Here is a 17006-nt window from a genome sequence, read left to right as displayed (position 1 = left end):
GGTTTTAGCCACTTCACCTCATCATTATGGTGATAAGAGGTCAGGTGGGGTAAGTAAACATGATGATCATGACAAGTGCATTTCTTGCAGCTGTGGGAACCTTAAGTGGATGTTTACTGGATTCATTTAATAACATTTCAGCAAGCTCAACAGATGTAGACATGCTTTTTTAGGCGATATAAAGCTGAGCTCCCCAACTTTAAATCAACTTCTTATCTCTGTGTTTCTGCTGACAAAAGTTCTAATGAAGTGGAAGTCGCTTGATTGCGTGCAAGCTGAAGATAAATATTCAGTATCCTTTTAATCCGGGCAGCATTTCAAGCTCACTTAGTGATTGGCACGTCATTCTTTTTTTACTTTTAACTGTTGAGTGAATCCTCCGAAGATCACGAACTACATCAATCTTGAGTGGACCAATCAACAATCAACCGCATTAACTCAAATTCTCAATCATTGAATAGCAAAATTATCGGTTAAGACTTGTATTTGGTTAATGATTTCATGAATTTTATCAAGAAGGTTCTATGGTGTAGTGGTTAGCACTCTGGACTTTGAATCCAGCGACCTGGGTTCGACTCCCGGTAGGACCTTTTCTCTTCTTTCATTTAATTAATTTTCGAGTACTTTCTCACAGCCCTACAAAGCCGGAAATGGAGCACTACTATACTCTCCATATCTTCAAAAAAATCCCCAAATCCAGGTGTTTTCCACTTCAAATCTCGACCGCCTATCTCAGCGCAATGTCTTATCACGTGACTTCCCCGCCGAATTCGCAATTGCTCTCCAATCCCTCGACCAAAACCCTAACGCGTTTGTCATCATCCTTCTTCTCCGGAATCGACATCAGAACTCTAAACTCTATCACCAACGATTCTGGCGACTGACAAGACCTAAAGTTCATGCAGACGCGATCACAGCGATCGAGCGGTGCAGGAAGCCGGTGATCGCTGCGATAGAAGGAGCGTGTATTGGTGGCGGTACTGATATTGTGATAGCCTGTGACATTTGGTTCCGCAGTAAAGATGCTTTCTTTTCGGTGAAGGAAGCTGGTTTGGGGTTAACGGCGGATTCATGGACATTACAGAGGTTGTCGGGGATTATTGAGCTTGGTAATGCAATGGAATTGGCCTTGACTGGTCTGAGGTTCTCGGGTCAGGAAGCCAGGGATTTGGGTTTGGTTTATCGGGTTTTTGGGTCTAGAGGGATTGCACGCGGGTGTGAGAATCACAGCATTTATTGGTTTTAGCTTTTACCGTTACAAGCAGAGGGTAATTTGGATTTTTCATTTGTTGGTTTTAGCTTTTACCGTTACAAGCAGAGGGTAATTTGGATTTTTCATTTTTAGGTTTTACCGTTACTAGCAGCTGTAAAATTTAGAAAATAGTCCAGCGGTGTGTATTTAAAACTCCCTCAAACTGGGCAGGGCTGGGTCGGGTTAGGTTTTTCTTGGTATGTACTTATGGGTGTACATAACTAGTATTTAATTTAACTAACCTTAATAATTAAACTAATATTTAATTACATGGTTATTAAAATTATGTTCTTTCTAATTCATGATGCTATAATTGGCATGAGGTTGCTGACAGTGTCACTTTACAGGCCATTTTCAATGTTTTATTTTATAATTTATTGGTTTTGATAGGGAGGAGAGTCCTCAAACGTACATACAGTCTTCTGTAAAATCAAAGGCATAAAAAACTCTATCTTTCCCCAACAATAAATATTATTTTCAAGCTCTGCAAGTGATCAACCATCACTTTACACGTTAATTGAGACTAATTCTCTTTTTCCAACGACATTAACTATATAAATCTCACATCAACTCGGTATATTTAAGTGATATTTAATAAATCTTTTAAAATACTAATTTCAATATTTAAATCTAAAAAATAAAAGAATAACACCCCCTTCTTTAACCATTGGCTGCATGGGGAACTGTGCATGCCCTCTAGTGAGATTGGGGCCACCAACAGAGCATGTCCCTCTAGAGTGGGCCTCGGCCTTTTCTACAGAACCAGCCAGGAAGGAAGGACTGGAACTTCAAATTGGGCCCAGCATCTTATACTAAACCATTTATGTCCAGGTCAGTCCTGAACCATCGATTGAAATTAAGAGGCCCCGAGTGTTCCTAGAGCCCATGTCTAGCTGATCTATGTTGACAGCCCTCAAAATTTGATTCTACTTTTCCAAAATTACCAGCCAGTTTCTTGATCAATGAATTAAGCCAGCAGTTGCATCTTGCGCTGAGAAAAAGTGCTTGCCCAAGCAGAAACCCGGAAAAGCAGGAAAAAAGGAACAAGCAGAAAAAGAAAAGTTAAGACAGATGTAATGTAATATTCGCTTTTAAAGTTGGCATTTGTACCATGGAGGAGAGTTATAAATCTTTTATACGTTGAGGCTAGTTTTATAGGCCGCGCCGCGCTGCAGATAGAATTTTAAAATTGAACGTTGACAAAAAAACATTCAAATGACTATAAAAAAAAGAATAAAAAAAGGTTAACTATTACAATTCATAGTTGACTTTTTCCCTCTCCTATGTCACATTTTTATTGTTTTTTTTTTAATATTTCTTATACCTCAAATTGCCTTGTGTGTCCATGATTTTTAAAAACATTCAATGGTTCATCAAATGTAATTTTTTTGCAAAACCAAACTATAATTATAGTAAAAATTTAATGATAAAAAAAAATAAAAATTAAATTTAATATAAAAAACAAAAAGCCAATTTGCTATTTTGAAGAGTCAACGAGGAGAGAGAAAAGAGAAGAGTAGAAAAAAAAAGAGCCTTTAGAGCCGCACAATCGATTTTCTGTCACCGCGCGCCACCTTCCAAACAAGATCTTGTCAAGACTCTTCCAACATCACCAAAAAAGGCGAGATTCTGAGATCGGAGGAAGTTGCACGTGTTGCCTTTTTGCAATGGCTTCCCTCATATGCTGGCGTGTGTGTTATACATGCCAATCAATTTCTCACTGCCTGTAACTTCAATCCTTAACCTGGCAAAAACTGGGTTAAAATATTTGTTTTAGCTTTGAATTCAACCCCGGATCTTCGATTGTCTTGAATAAGTAAAATAAGATTTCATTTTTTCAAAACAAGCACTAAATAGGTGCTGGAATTTGAGAGCGCTGTATGCAAAACAAATAATCAAGACTGAAGGCCAATCAACTCACTTGGCAACGATTAAATAAGAAGGAATAAAAAAGTCCTAGGGCAATTTGTTTTTTGAAAAAAAGGCGAAAGTGGAAGAAAAAGAAGAAGGGAGATGCTTATGAACCTGGTTTTAGTTTTAGTGTTTTTGTTAATGTCAATGTTAATTGATAATAAAGCTAGCCAGGGTGTTCACATGACCAGAGGTACCATTGTTTAACTTGATGCTGCTTCTTTTGAATCTTTGGAGGAAGTTTCGTTGAAGAGTACTGTTAATATTGCTGCCGATGTTTTTTTTTGGTTTTTATGAACTTCACGAGATTCAAAGCCTTGGAAATTAGCTGCTTTTCTGAATTTGGTGGTTAATTAACAACTTGTGCACGGTAGCTGGACCAAGAAAGGGATGATTTCGAGTACGATCTGTACATTTTATGACCCAACAACATTTGTTTACCATTTCCAACTAATAAAGAAGAGGGATGCTCCTGTCTTTTAAATTTCATCAATCATGTTGGAACTTTATACTTAGAAAATATATATATGGAGGATGCAGCATCTTGAATTTGAATGTCACTTGAACGATTGGCCACCACTAATTTCCACGTGCATGCGTCTGGTCTTTACATTATTTTACACTGGCTTCCATTCACAAGTCGCTTGGAATATTTTGCAGGAGCACGGAAATCTTGACTCAATCTCTCTCATGAAATTTAGAGTCCGGAGTGATCTAAAACATGGAGATTTTGTAAGGTTTATTTGCGTAAACGACTCTCTTTTCTTTAGAGAAGAGAGAAAAAAAGGGATGTTTGAAAGTTCAGGTCGATGAAATGTTAGTTTGGAGCTTGTGTTTATGCTCAAACTCAGCCATTGCCACTAATTAAGAAATTGAATTTCTCTTATATCAATTCAAGAGGGAAACCTGTCATCAAATTAACGGAGAATTAGGTATAATCTATGAATATAAGGCAGGCAGTGACATTGATTAAGCTAATTCGCTCTACTGATCAACCCAGTACGTGATTAAATCCTGGATTTTACTGTACCACTTGTCATGGGCTATACATGAAGAGAAGTTTGCCAAACCAAAATTACGAAATTTGAGCAATGAGAAGGGTTAATGAAATATTTAGCAACAATCAATTTCAGAATGTAGTAGTTGTCTTTTCAGTTTGGTTTTACAAGTTGCTCGGTCGCATCCGCCGGCCATTTGCTGGATTGGATGGAACCCTATCCCATGTGTCCCAACCTTGCGGTCGCCAGTCTGATTGAGGCTTACGTGTGGAGGTGGAATAGCGTATAGACCTATGGAAGATGTCCATTTATGCAATTTGTGTGGTCCTAGTCTTGCTTTAATTATGTTCAGTCCCCAAAACCCTGTCTTACCTGTTAGTGAAGAAAGACAGCTCTTCCATTGGCATGAGGTATACATCTAAAAATCTGCCGTGTCTTTCTTCCTGCGGCTTGACAAGCACCCATTAGAATTAGCGTTAAATCGAAGAAATTGTGCGCAAAAAATTACCCCTACGAAAAAGCAATGACCTGTTCAAGGTATCACCATCAATATTGAACAAATTAACAATATATATATATATAAACACACATACGCTTGGGTCAACTTTGAAATCCATTGCGGCTTTGAATTTCTCCACTTCTTGTTCTAGAATTTCAATTCTATGGAGGTTTCTTTACTCTTGTGCGCGATGAATATTTATGTATTTACAATATTGTTTATGCCCATATGTGTTTGTTCATTTATCATATGATTGCTTATCGCTACTTTTAAACCCCATGACATATAGCTTTCATTTTTTTATTGTTCTGGGAAAATTGGTGTGATTAAGGCTCCACTTTAAACATGGCATATGATGCGAAAAGGAAGGAGAGAAAAAAAAGAGAGGGATTGTAAAGGAATGATTGGCATCAAGGACTAGAGCACTACCTGGCTAGTTCTTCATCACCTCCACATCCCTTTTACTTGTTGCAGCTCTTTTTCAGTCAATAATTAAATGAAAAGATCACCTTATAACGTTTTTGAAAAGATGAGCTTATAATGTGCTCGGTTACATGTAGTTGTATTTTATTATTCAAAATAATCAATTTCTTAGCACCATTTATATTTTGAAGACTTGGCTCTTCGTTCTGCACTGCCATGTAAATTATATTTACTTTAAAAATAAATAAGAATACTATTTATTTTTATTTTTATTTTTATTAAAAATATAAGCACCTTTTCTTTTGTTATTTTTCTCTCAATGCGTTGCACATACTCTTCATTTCCATCTTATATTTTTCCAAGTATAAAATTCTCATACTTTTCTACAAGAACCCAAGCCATCAAATCAATCAATCTAGCAGAAATTAGCCCACTCCCTGAAACTCTCTCTCTCCCTCCAATTATGTCAACATTAGAACATGCAAGGTCTATGTGCAGTCCAATTCCATGGTATTGAAATGCTTCTGAGGAGGGCAATCCTAAAAAGGTTAAATCCAATACTAAAGGGCCAAGAAAGAAACAGGAGGGAGGAGAAGGAAGGCATCCTACCCTAAAAAAACCAAACTAAAGGGCCATATAATATTATACAAAATAGTATGATATGGAGGAAATAAAAGCTTGGTAGGTTATAAAAATCAAAGCAGCACACAAAGAGATTTTCCACTGAACAATATATTTTACTCAAAAGACAATAATTGCAGCCATTGACGTTTCCCTCATACTCCTTAAAACTCTCTTCAACACCCGCACGCAAACTCCTTTGACTCTGTCAGACAAAAGGGGAAGGCAAAGGAGAGCAAGAAAGAAAAACAGGGAATACAAGGGCTTAAAATAAATAAATCGCCGCAATTTAGCTTACGAAAGCCAATTTTCCTTCCCACACTAGATACAAGTTGGCCTAGCTCATTTGCTTGTAGGTATCTCAAGCCTTCTCTCCCCCCTCTCATCTTTTTTTTTTTTTTGACCCTTTACAGCAATTTGTTTTCCCAATTTAGTCCTCGATCGGTATTTTTAGGATCGTGGAAAAAGAGTTTCCCTTTTCCACACGGAATTAGGCATCTTCATTTGTCAATGTATGAGGCCCCAGAATCTCAACTGCCCCACGCTAACTCGCATCTTCAATTATTATAACCCCTCAACCACCCCTATTATTTCACCACTACTACATTGATGCCATTCTAGCTTTATCTGCGCCTTGTATTTTATTATTTTTATTTCTTGAAGCCAAAAATATCTTCTTTTTAAATTGATTTTCCTTATGGTGCATGGAACTGTTGGAGTGCTCCTGTGACATGGGATACAATCACCACTCCTCCTGCAAGCTTTGTTTGGTTCCTTAGTTTATTTGTAGCCTCGAGCTTCTCTTAGCTTATAAAAACTATGGTAACTACTAATCTTAAATTAATTTGATGCTTATGATCAACTGGCCCTTGGACATCATTTTCGGACAACCCCCCCATATCTTACAACGTTTTCTTAAGGAATAAATATCTACCTGCAGCATCCTTGCATATTGTGCTGTCTCCAAAAATAAAAAACATTTTACATGGGTTCTGCTGCAAAAAAAAAAAAACAACTGCACTCGCAAGTTGGCTGTAATAAATTTAGTTAGATGGTTATTTTTTTAATTTTTACAGAAAATAAACTCATGTTGCTCATTTACAAGTGAGATTTCCCTTCTCCACATGGCTGCGTGACTATTTTAATTAGAGAAAAACCTCTCCATTAAAATCATCAACTACAGATTGAATTGTAATTCTTTCGAACTTTAACAAATTTTTTTGGGGAATAATGATTAAGAAAATATGATAAGAAGAAACTTTAAAATTAAATATCCATGGACGACTGAATCATGATCTTAAACATCCATCGAGACGATAACCATCATATTTTCTTAACGTTTAGCATTATTTTCTTGATAAATTGATCATAGCTAGTAACATAATTTTATTTATGAATGAAGAAGCAAGAACCCAGAACTTACAGTTCGTGAAAAACTTGGTTTGAAAATCTGTTAATTAGATGAACAGGTAGCAAATAAATGGCTCTCACTCCATTAAATTCAATCAACGATGGGGGAGTTTTATTGAAGTTTTAATGTGGAGTTAATTTACCACATGAAGCGCAAAAAAAAAAAAAAAGTGTATTTCTTCTCAAGATAACACGGAGAAAGATGGGATGCATGGACAGTATTAGGTTCATAAGGGCACATTTGTCCTTTCCCTGAGATAAAGATTCTCTTGAGACGATTACTCCTATAATTTTCCATCTGATCCAAAGTAGTGAGACAAGAAGATTTAGAAAATCTGGAAATGGGGCATCACTTGAAGGTGGCTCTTTTGTCAGTTACCCTGAACCCGACGTGGGTGTCCGTCGTTTTGGAAGCAAGTAGGTCCCTTATCTTTATTCCCTCACCCACCTCACTCAAGGTCACACAATATCCAAATGACGAAAACACCCTCTCCAAATCCATCCCCGATACCTTCTTTTCTTCATTAATCACATTAACTTCTCTCATAAAGTTTCTTTTCTGACATTTGAATGGGAATAAATCAAGAAGTATCTCTTTTCTGCTCTAATCTCTCTCATCCTCTTCTCATGTGGGAGGTGAGTTTTGAATTTTTACGACCTCAATATCAAATCCTGCTGAGAAAGTTTCTTCCAGCGAGTGTTTTTTTGGTGCTTTTCAAGATTGTTTTTTTACTTGAAATTAAGTTGAAGTAACTTTTTAAAAAAATATTTATTTTTAACATCACAACATTAAAATCATAAAAAAAAACATTAATTAGATATTTTAAAAAAAATATATCTAAAATCAAAACCAAATTCACTCCCAAACACATCCTAAACAATCACTTTTAACCATCAATACTCAAATATCATCTTATCCCACGCCTCCACACAAAAAAAAATCCTAAATATCAAAAAAACAAAGTCAATTAACGTAAGACGCCAACAAAAAATAATATAGGAAGTCATTACGCAAATGGACCCTCCAAGGGAAGAATATCGAGCACCGTTGTCAATTTCGAAGACCCGTCACAAATAAGGCCTTTTTGTACGAAATAACCAAGTTAGTTACACACGCATCCCCATGCGTGTACCCCATAATGTAATAGTTAAATGCCCTTATTATTATCCTTTCAAGAAACCATAGGAGAAAAATTACGCTCAAAGACCGTTTTGGGTTGATAAATTCCTTCCGCTTGCTTTACTTTATTGTATAAATATATATATATGTTACATTGGGGGATCTTTTCCAAGTTGTGCAAGCAAACTTTGGCATTTGAAGATAATCTAGCGTGCTCCTATGGCCATGTTCCTCCCCTGTATTAAAATAAAAATTGATATGCTAATTAAGATAGATTTAATCCTGTTTTTATACTTAATTATTAACAATCTTGACCGAACAAGATAATATGCATTAAACTAGTTATGCCTCCAACCTTTACACATAAGAAAATGATGGCGGTTTTATTATCTTGCACTAATATATTCTGTAGAGTGAGAATACAAACTTCGTGCCGTTTGGAGCACCCAAATTTTTTTCATTTCTCCATTTCCATGGCATCATTGTCTTTGCGTAGGCATGGGATTAATATATGGTCAGTTTCATTTTCATACCGATGGTGGAACAAAGAGCTTTTTTGAAATGGAAAAGGGGATGGTACTGCATATAATTTATTTATAAAAAAAATAATTCACTGACACCTCATTTATTTGTAAGGGCACGTGTCAAATCAAAACTTTAGGGTATGCAATCCCTTCGTATACACAGGAAACAAGCATTTTCCATGGTATTATATCAAATAACAAATTTAATTTAAAAATTTTAGTGATTTAGGTGAATTTTTAAGATATAATTTATATTATTATGTAAAATATCTTTTCAAATAAAATTCTTTTGACCTTAAAATTTGCACAGATTCATAATATCTTGTCTTTAATTTTTATCAAATAAATAAGAATGATGATATTCGAACTCGTGACCATTTGGTCATCGGGGCTATAATATCATGTTAAAAAATCAATTTAACTCAGAAGTTTAAGTTATTAGATAAAATCTTAAAATATAATTTATATTATTCTGCAATATATTTGTCATAAAATTAATAGCATTAAAAAGTGCTGAATATGAAACTTTATGATATGAGATTTTATATATTACTACAGAACTACCTTTTGTGATAGTTACGAGATCAAATTCTAAGATACCTATGAGATATTGTAATTAGATTTTTTTTTTTCAAATTAGTTAAAATATGTTTACTGAATTCATAAAAAAAAAAAAAATTCTGCGTGATGTGATTCGGCGAGTGACTAGATCTTGAATTCAGGAAAAAAAAATACAGTGAATTATGCAAAAAAATAAATAAATAAATTACAAAGGCAATGCCTTTACCTCTTTTGTTTTTTCGTTTTTTCCAGCTAAAACTCAATTGAAGAAGGTGGCGGGTTTCAGAAACCAGCGGCTAACAAAAAATTGTTCCCTTAATAAGAGCACAAACAGGCCATAAAATTGTTTGAGACTAACAATTAAGGCAAGAGAGGAAGTGACCTCCAGCTGTATGCAAGACATGAGGTGACTTCACCCTCACTAGGCTGACACCTTCAAAACACCTCTTCGCCTCCTAGGGCATCTCCATCCACAAAAGTCATTTGAAGAAGTTAAATCATCTATATAACATTTTAAATAGTGTTATTTAATTATTATTTTCCTGTGACACTTTAATGAAAAAAATATATATTTTAATAAGTTATTTTGTATTTTACATCATATGAAATGATGAAAGAGAGGGGAAGTTTAATGGAAAAAAAATAGTTAAAATTTTCTCTTTTTCCTCCAAAAACATATAGAAATAGCTTATCATTTGATAAAAGTCATTTTAGCATCCCATATAACTATTACCTTAGAGACTCAAAATCAATAAATAAAAAGTCCTTTTGGTTTTTTTTTTACTCTCCATATAGCTATCCCATTAGAGATAATCTTATATATTCATTTTTTTTACCTAAAACAATTTTTTTTGGGTTATATACTAGTTTTATATATTTAATTTTTTTTATTTTAATATTTAATATTAGATTCGTTGAAAGTAGAGTTTCATAATTTTTATTTTATTTTTTTTATAAATTTATTTTGATCTCATAAATCAAGTCGTGGACTGAATAATTTAACTCGAGTTGACTCGGGTCATTTTTTTGCCTTTTTTTCTAATTATTTTTTCAATCTCATCATTCAACATTGAATGGTTGAGAATTAAGTTTCATAAATTTTTTAATTTGTTTTTTATAAGGTTATTCCAATCTTATAACTCAAATAGCGGGTTTAGCTTGAGTTAACTCTATTTATTTTTTAAAGTTTTTTTTAATTGATTTTTTTTTCAATTTCAACCTCCAACAACTCAATCTTTATTTATTTATTTTTATTATTTTATATTTTAATATTAAATTATTTAAAAATTAAATTTATAATTTTTTTTTCAATTTGCTTTGCTAGGGTTATATATCATTACAATGCAATGCTCTTCCCTGTAATTCATATACAGCAAAATGTGACCTTTTTGTTTTGAGTAAGATTTTAGTGTAGAGGTAGTGTTTTTCTATATATAAGAAAATGTGATTTTATTGATATTGATGATAATAATGTACATTATCATTACAAATTTTGTAAAACGTAAACAAGGAAAAAAAATCTGATAAAAATACCATATAAATTGAAAAGAGAAATTAAGTAATGGGATGTATTGCGTAACTATATGTTAGTTTACGTATTTTTGTCTTCCAATCTTTACAATGGTAGAACCTTATATGGACGAGAAGGGGCAATCACTTTCTTTTTTCTTTGCTTAATAATAAAGTATAATTTATACAAAAAACACAACCCAAATTTGATTTTTACATAATTAAAAGCAATTCATCTCCTTAATTATTTTCTCGTGGAACTTGTATGATCAGGAGTTAAAACCTTAAATGTGTAACATCATTAGAAAATTAAATTACACTAATAAAATATTTTGTCAATGTCAAAGTTGTTTATTTGTCGGTAAAAATATCTCTAACTAACGACTTTATCAATGCAACCGTTTCGTCAACTAATATTGCATTAGTGATTTCATATTTGTCGATAATTTTTTAGTATTCTAAGTCAAATGGTTTCATCATAGATTTTACAGTATAGAAATTCTCTTTCAACCTATTTTCTTCTGGTAAAATGTTTTTTACTCATTCTACCATGCTATCATAATCAAACTTAACGGTAAACACTCGTGCAACAATCGATAATAAACTATGATTTGTGGACTCATCCCATAATAGTTCATCAGAATCTTTTAGAAGTTCAAAAAATCTAGATGCATTTACATTTGATTCTTCATCTACATGTAAACCTTCACTTGAATAACTATAATTTATTCTCATTGGATACATCACTTTACTTCTATAACGATTACTATTATCATCTACAACTTAATGTATGTTGCTAAAACTAGATGTTAAGCCAAAAATCCTTTCCAAAATGATCTTATAAGGAGCATATGGTTCTTTGTGTGGAAACCAACATAAATATTTCTCAACGAACTCCCTTTTTTTCTTTAGGATATGCATAATCATAATATCTAAATGATTTATTTTTACTCTTCACACATAAACATCTAATTCCGTCTTCGAGAATATTCTTCAGACCTGAAGGTACAAAACTAATAAATCATTAAATCCCTTTACAATAATCTTTTATATTCAATTTTTGAGGTAAAACTCAATACATCTTAGAATAATCATCTATTATTTAGGAAACCAACCCTTTTACAATAATCTTCTCTATACAACTATTGAGATGAATCTCGATACATCAAAAAATGATCATTTATTACTTAGAAAACCTATATAGAATAATTATGATAACATTTCTTAATAATATAACAATCAATTCAAAATTCAACTTTATTAATTAAAAATGAATTCACAATCTAATAACCAATTATTATTTTTGTATAAAAATATAATGATGTGTCAAAATATTAACTAAATAAATAAAATTAACAACAATTAATCAGTACCCAACTAATTATCTATTTTTTGTTCAATTTAAACTTCTTCAATTTAAATTAATACCATTTAATTGCTATCAATTCCACAAGAAATCAATTTCTGTGAAATTTCTAACATAACAATAAAATTGACAAAATATGATTGTTGATCATTAAATAACTCATTATTTCTTTCAGTATAACACACTTAAGTTATAAAATCAATTTCATCAAATTATAAACAAATTCAAATTTCTCTGCATTCAAACAAACCCTAACATACAAATCAAACTTTGAGAATATTTAAAAAACAATAGTACTAGGACAATGATGCTGACACTATAAAGTGTTGGGTGGCTGAATTTATGATGATGAGGACTAGATTTATGCCAAAATAGATGGGAAGAGCTATTGTTTTGATTTTTAGTTCAAGAGAAAGAGAAATAACAAGAAAATAAGAATAGAGTTGATGTCGATTATAACACTTTTAAATTTGCTGACAGAATTTTCAACGGAATATTGAGATGAAAAATATTATTGGTCTATCCGTTGAAAAATGATGACATGTCTTATTAAAGATGGAATCATCGATGCAATATTTTTTTCATTTTCTAATTATTTTATTATGATGATGATTTAGTCGGTAATTACTAAAATATTTTTTTTGTTGGTAATTATATTGAGAATTATCGATAGAAATATTTCATCACAATTATTACTGGACATTACCGATAAAAAATATTTCACCGATAATTTTGTTGATATTCGAAAATTTCTTGGCAATGTAAAGCCTAAAGTAAATGAGAGATAATAGAAAGAAAAAAGACTCTGGTGTTTTCACTTTATAGTTTGTTATTCATACCCTACAATTTATTTTAATTGCTTAGATACATAAAAATACCCTTAATTATATTTTTCTTTATAAATATAACTAAAATTAAAAATTCTTCTTTTGTGTATTTAGGATAATGAAAATTTACCCTTTTTTTTCTTATACTATAATTTTTTCCTTTTAGATATTATCCACCAATAAAATATTTATTTCAAAAAATTTATTAGAGCTTGAAATTTTAAGAACTTGAAGTTTATTTACTTCATGTTTTTTATTTGAATTAATTTTTAATTTCAATAGTTGATTACAGAATAACATTTTGATTATGTTAAAAAAATACTCCACAACTTTACTAAACAAGGGGTCATGTAATCTATCAATATAGTTTACAATAAATATGGAGTGGGAATAACAAAAAAAAAAAACTATACAAATCCTAGTTTATATAGCTCAATCAATTAAATGCGTACGTATAATTAAGGAAAAATCTATGTCACCAAGCAAGATAGTTAAAAAAATTTAATTACACTGTCATTTCTTTCACTCCCACAAATAAAATCATGTTCTCTATCTATCAAAGGAAAAGAAAAAACGTGTTCTCCTATGAAAAATATTTATTTTTATTTTTTCCAGCTAATTAGTGTATAAGAACTCATTCGATCGTTAAGGAACCGGGGCATAGGCTTGAAAAATATAGTGGTTTTACATGAACCAGCATTTCATGATCTGTCGATGCATGCAACGCCTGTATGGTCACATCATCCTCTGCTCTCCTCTCCTCTGCTCCATTGCCAGTTTGCTTTGCTTCTATGTGATTTAAAAACAAGGAAAAGAAGAGGGATTTTATGTAAGAGAGGAAGGGTGAAAGGGTAATCTCGAATAAAAAAATTGAATATGGGATGTGGAAGAAGAGAAGAGGAAGAAGGTTGAAAAGAGCTTTAACAGCATCGGTTATCCCCATAGGTTGAACAGAACTAAGCTTAGTTTTCAGACTCTTATGGGTTTGGTTTAATTTATTAAGACTTCCAACCTTTTTTTCGCAGAGAACCGAAAACATTAAGTGCTTAAAAGTCTTCAGCGTTTATTTCCTCACAACGAATAGCGTCAGAAGAAAAAAGAGAGTTTGAGTCTTGTTTACGCCATATGAGTCGTCCTTATTCTTAAAGACAGGTCCCTCTTCTCTTCTTTCTCTCCACCACACCCATCACTATAAAATAAGCCACACTTTCCCTCTCCAATAGCCACACCTCTTTTACTCCCTCTCTCTCCCCTTTTCTCCCCTCTACATTTCTTTCTATTCTCTAATCTATCTTTAGCTCTCCTTTTCTTGTTCCTGTTCTTGTTGAGGCTCTTTGTCAAATATTCTCTTCATGCGAACTTTGATGGTGGGTTGTGACTATAAGAAGGGTGCATGAGTCTTGGGACTTTTGAGCTAGAATTGTGCAGCTCCAATAGTGGGTTGAGACGTTCTTGAGCCACAAGGCACATACATATATACATAAAGTTTTTGTTCAATTTCACGTTTTTGTGAGGTGCTCTAATAAGACATGGAGAAGCTTAATTTTGTTAAGAATGGTGCTGTTAGATTGCCTCCTGGATTTAGGTTCCACCCTACAGACGAGGAGCTTGTAGTCCAGTACTTGAAGAGAAAGGTGTTTGCTTGCCCCTTGCCTGCTTCCATAATCCCTGAAGTCGATGTTTGCAAGTCTGACCCTTGGGATTTGCCAGGTTAGTTATCATGCATAGACAACTAGCAACGAAAGTTGAAGTGGTAAATTTATTGCAATTATAGCCTTGTAGTTAGATTGTAAAACCAAAATTATCAGCAGCAAAGGCATTTTTAGAGATAGATTGTCAATTAAAACCAAAATGCATTGCCACGTGGCTATCACACCACTTGAGTAACGAGGTAGCAAGAAAATTCAAGGAGATAATTGCTACTTTGCTCTGATACATGGGGTTTGTGGGTTCAGGTGATTTGGACCAGGAGAGGTACTTTTTCAGCACCAGAGAAGCCAAGTATCCCAACGGGAATCGATCCAACAGAGCCACAGGCTCTGGCTACTGGAAGGCAACTGGAATAGACAAGCAAATTGTGACTTCTAAGGGCAATCAAGCTGTGGGGATGAAGAAAACTCTGGTTTTTTACAGAGGAAAACCCCCCCATGGCACTAGGACTGATTGGATCATGCATGAATACCGTCTTGCTAGCACCGAAACCGCAGCCTGCAATGCCCTGCTAAATAAGAACTCAATTCAGGTAGAGTTTTTACTGGGTACATTTTCTTTTCTACCAAGCAAATTGTAAGAAATTCTTATAAAAGCTTTGAAGCTTGTTTCCACTGAGATTCATCTCTCTGTTCCTGCAATCTACAATTCCTTTTTTATTAAAAAAAAAAGGAGAATAAATGATCTCATTTAATCACTCGCATGCATTGTTCCACCAAATTCATTCATACTCGAAGGTCAAATTGATAATCTCTGTCGAATTTTTTGCAGGGCTCTGTTGCGGTGCCAATGGAAAATTGGGTTCTGTGCCGCATATTTTTGAAGAAGAGGAGCACCAAAAATGAGGAAGAAAACATGCAATTTGACAATGATAATAGACTGTCCAAGCTCAGGACCACAAAGCCTGTTTTCTATGATTTCATGACAAAGCACAGGACAACTGATTTGAATCTAGCTCCTTCATCATCCTCAGGGTCCAGTGGAATCACAGAGGTGTCTTGTAATGAATCAGATGATCACGAAGAAAGCAGTAGTTGCAATAGTTTTCCTTATTTTAGAAGAAAACCATAACTACAATGCCCTTCTTAATCAGCCATTAGTTCTTGTACCGTATTTAGGTGTTCTGGCTTCTCAACCATAATAGCCATCTTAAGCAAACTAATGCTTGTGTCCTTAGGTTTCGTCTCTCTCATCTGTGAGTATGGTTAAAACAGGAAGGCAAATCACAAGAAAAAAAAAAGGAAAAGAAAACAAACCCGGCATTACTGTTGTCAGTAATGCAGAGAAGAAATGTGGATGTCGACAAGTTATCATGTAATCAACCTCAAAATTTCAAAGTAATTGATATTTCTCTCTTTTTGCAAATAGAAATGTTTCTTCAATCATGTTTAAGCAGCAATTATACGCTACTCCATTAAACCATGCAGGAGCTGATTTTTTTTTTTAAAAAAAAGGCAAATGATTTCCAATGGAATAATCAGAGTGGATTTTGTGAAAAATAAAATTCTTTCGCAAGAGCATCGGAATATAAGAATAAGAATAAGATTTTTGCAAGAATATAACCTCCACACGAGGTTACTATCTCCCTCATGGGAAAGGCAAAATCACTTGGCAGAACCTAATTCCTTCAAGCTATATCAAAATGGAAAGAATCTCTTAAGGACTCTTTGTACCCGTTTCAATGTCGGGGGAAAAAATTGTATTAGATGAAGTCCCAAAAATCTAATAGCACGAGTTGGATAGCTGGTTAATCAATCGGTTATAGCTATCCCATCTATTCTTTTTAGTCAATGTGGTTGATAGCTTATATTTGATACTTGATAGGTCAAGATAACCTGTGGCTAATACTTGTAAAGAGTCCGTTTTGGTAGAGAAGAGAACTTTTTTATGCTTAAATAAATATCTTTTTAGAGAGAAAAAATATAATAATATTCTAGAGAGAGATGTTCTGAAAATATATATGCAATAGAGAATGAAGGTTGTGAACATTTGTTTTAAAGGTCTCATGGTATATTTATAGCTCATAAGTCTTATCTTTTTGTGAAGATGAGGAATTGAAATGTAATTTTACCTTTGTGATATTTTGAGTTATATTGTGGACTATATTCCCACTCATTTAATCTAGCTAAAAGATGGAGATATGGTGGGTCATAAAAGACTTTAATACACCTAATAGTGTTGGCGGGGTATAGACTTGTTTAATTAAGCCTATTTATTGAGAAATAAACCATCTAACATTTTATATAAAAATCTATAGAATTGACGACGTTAGATT

At 33.3% G+C, this 17006-nt stretch overlaps 1 protein-coding gene and 2 non-coding genes across 3 annotated transcripts; all 3 read left to right on the top strand.

Annotated features, from left to right (window-relative positions):
- Positions 1–518: 518 nt before the first annotated feature.
- On the top strand, positions 519–590 carry TRNAQ-UUG (transfer RNA glutamine (anticodon UUG)). Its single transcript has one exon. It is a non-coding gene; the product is annotated as a tRNA-Gln (tRNA).
- A 5-nt stretch (positions 591–595) lies between these two features.
- On the top strand, positions 596–1535 carry LOC7496552 (uncharacterized). The gene is made up of 2 exons (XR_008058722.1): positions 596–1292; positions 1346–1535. It is a non-coding gene; the product is annotated as an uncharacterized LOC7496552 (transcript).
- A 12563-nt stretch (positions 1536–14098) lies between these two features.
- Positions 14099–16102, top strand: LOC7496551 (NAC domain-containing protein 83). The gene is made up of 3 exons (XM_002304626.3): positions 14099–14731; positions 14977–15263; positions 15503–16102. Exons 1-3 carry the CDS (start codon positions 14551–14553, stop codon positions 15800–15802), a joined length of 768 nt encoding a protein of 255 aa, XP_002304662.2. The 5' UTR covers positions 14099–14550; the 3' UTR covers positions 15803–16102.
- Positions 16103–17006: the final 904 nt, after the last annotated feature.

The sequence above is a fragment of the Populus trichocarpa genome, chromosome 3 (genome assembly GCF_000002775.5).
Source record: "Populus trichocarpa isolate Nisqually-1 chromosome 3, P.trichocarpa_v4.1, whole genome shotgun sequence".
NCBI lineage: Eukaryota > Viridiplantae > Streptophyta > Magnoliopsida > Malpighiales > Salicaceae > Populus > Populus trichocarpa.
Note: the sequence above shows the minus strand (reverse complement) of the source record. Positions and strands in the feature narration are given on the sequence as shown.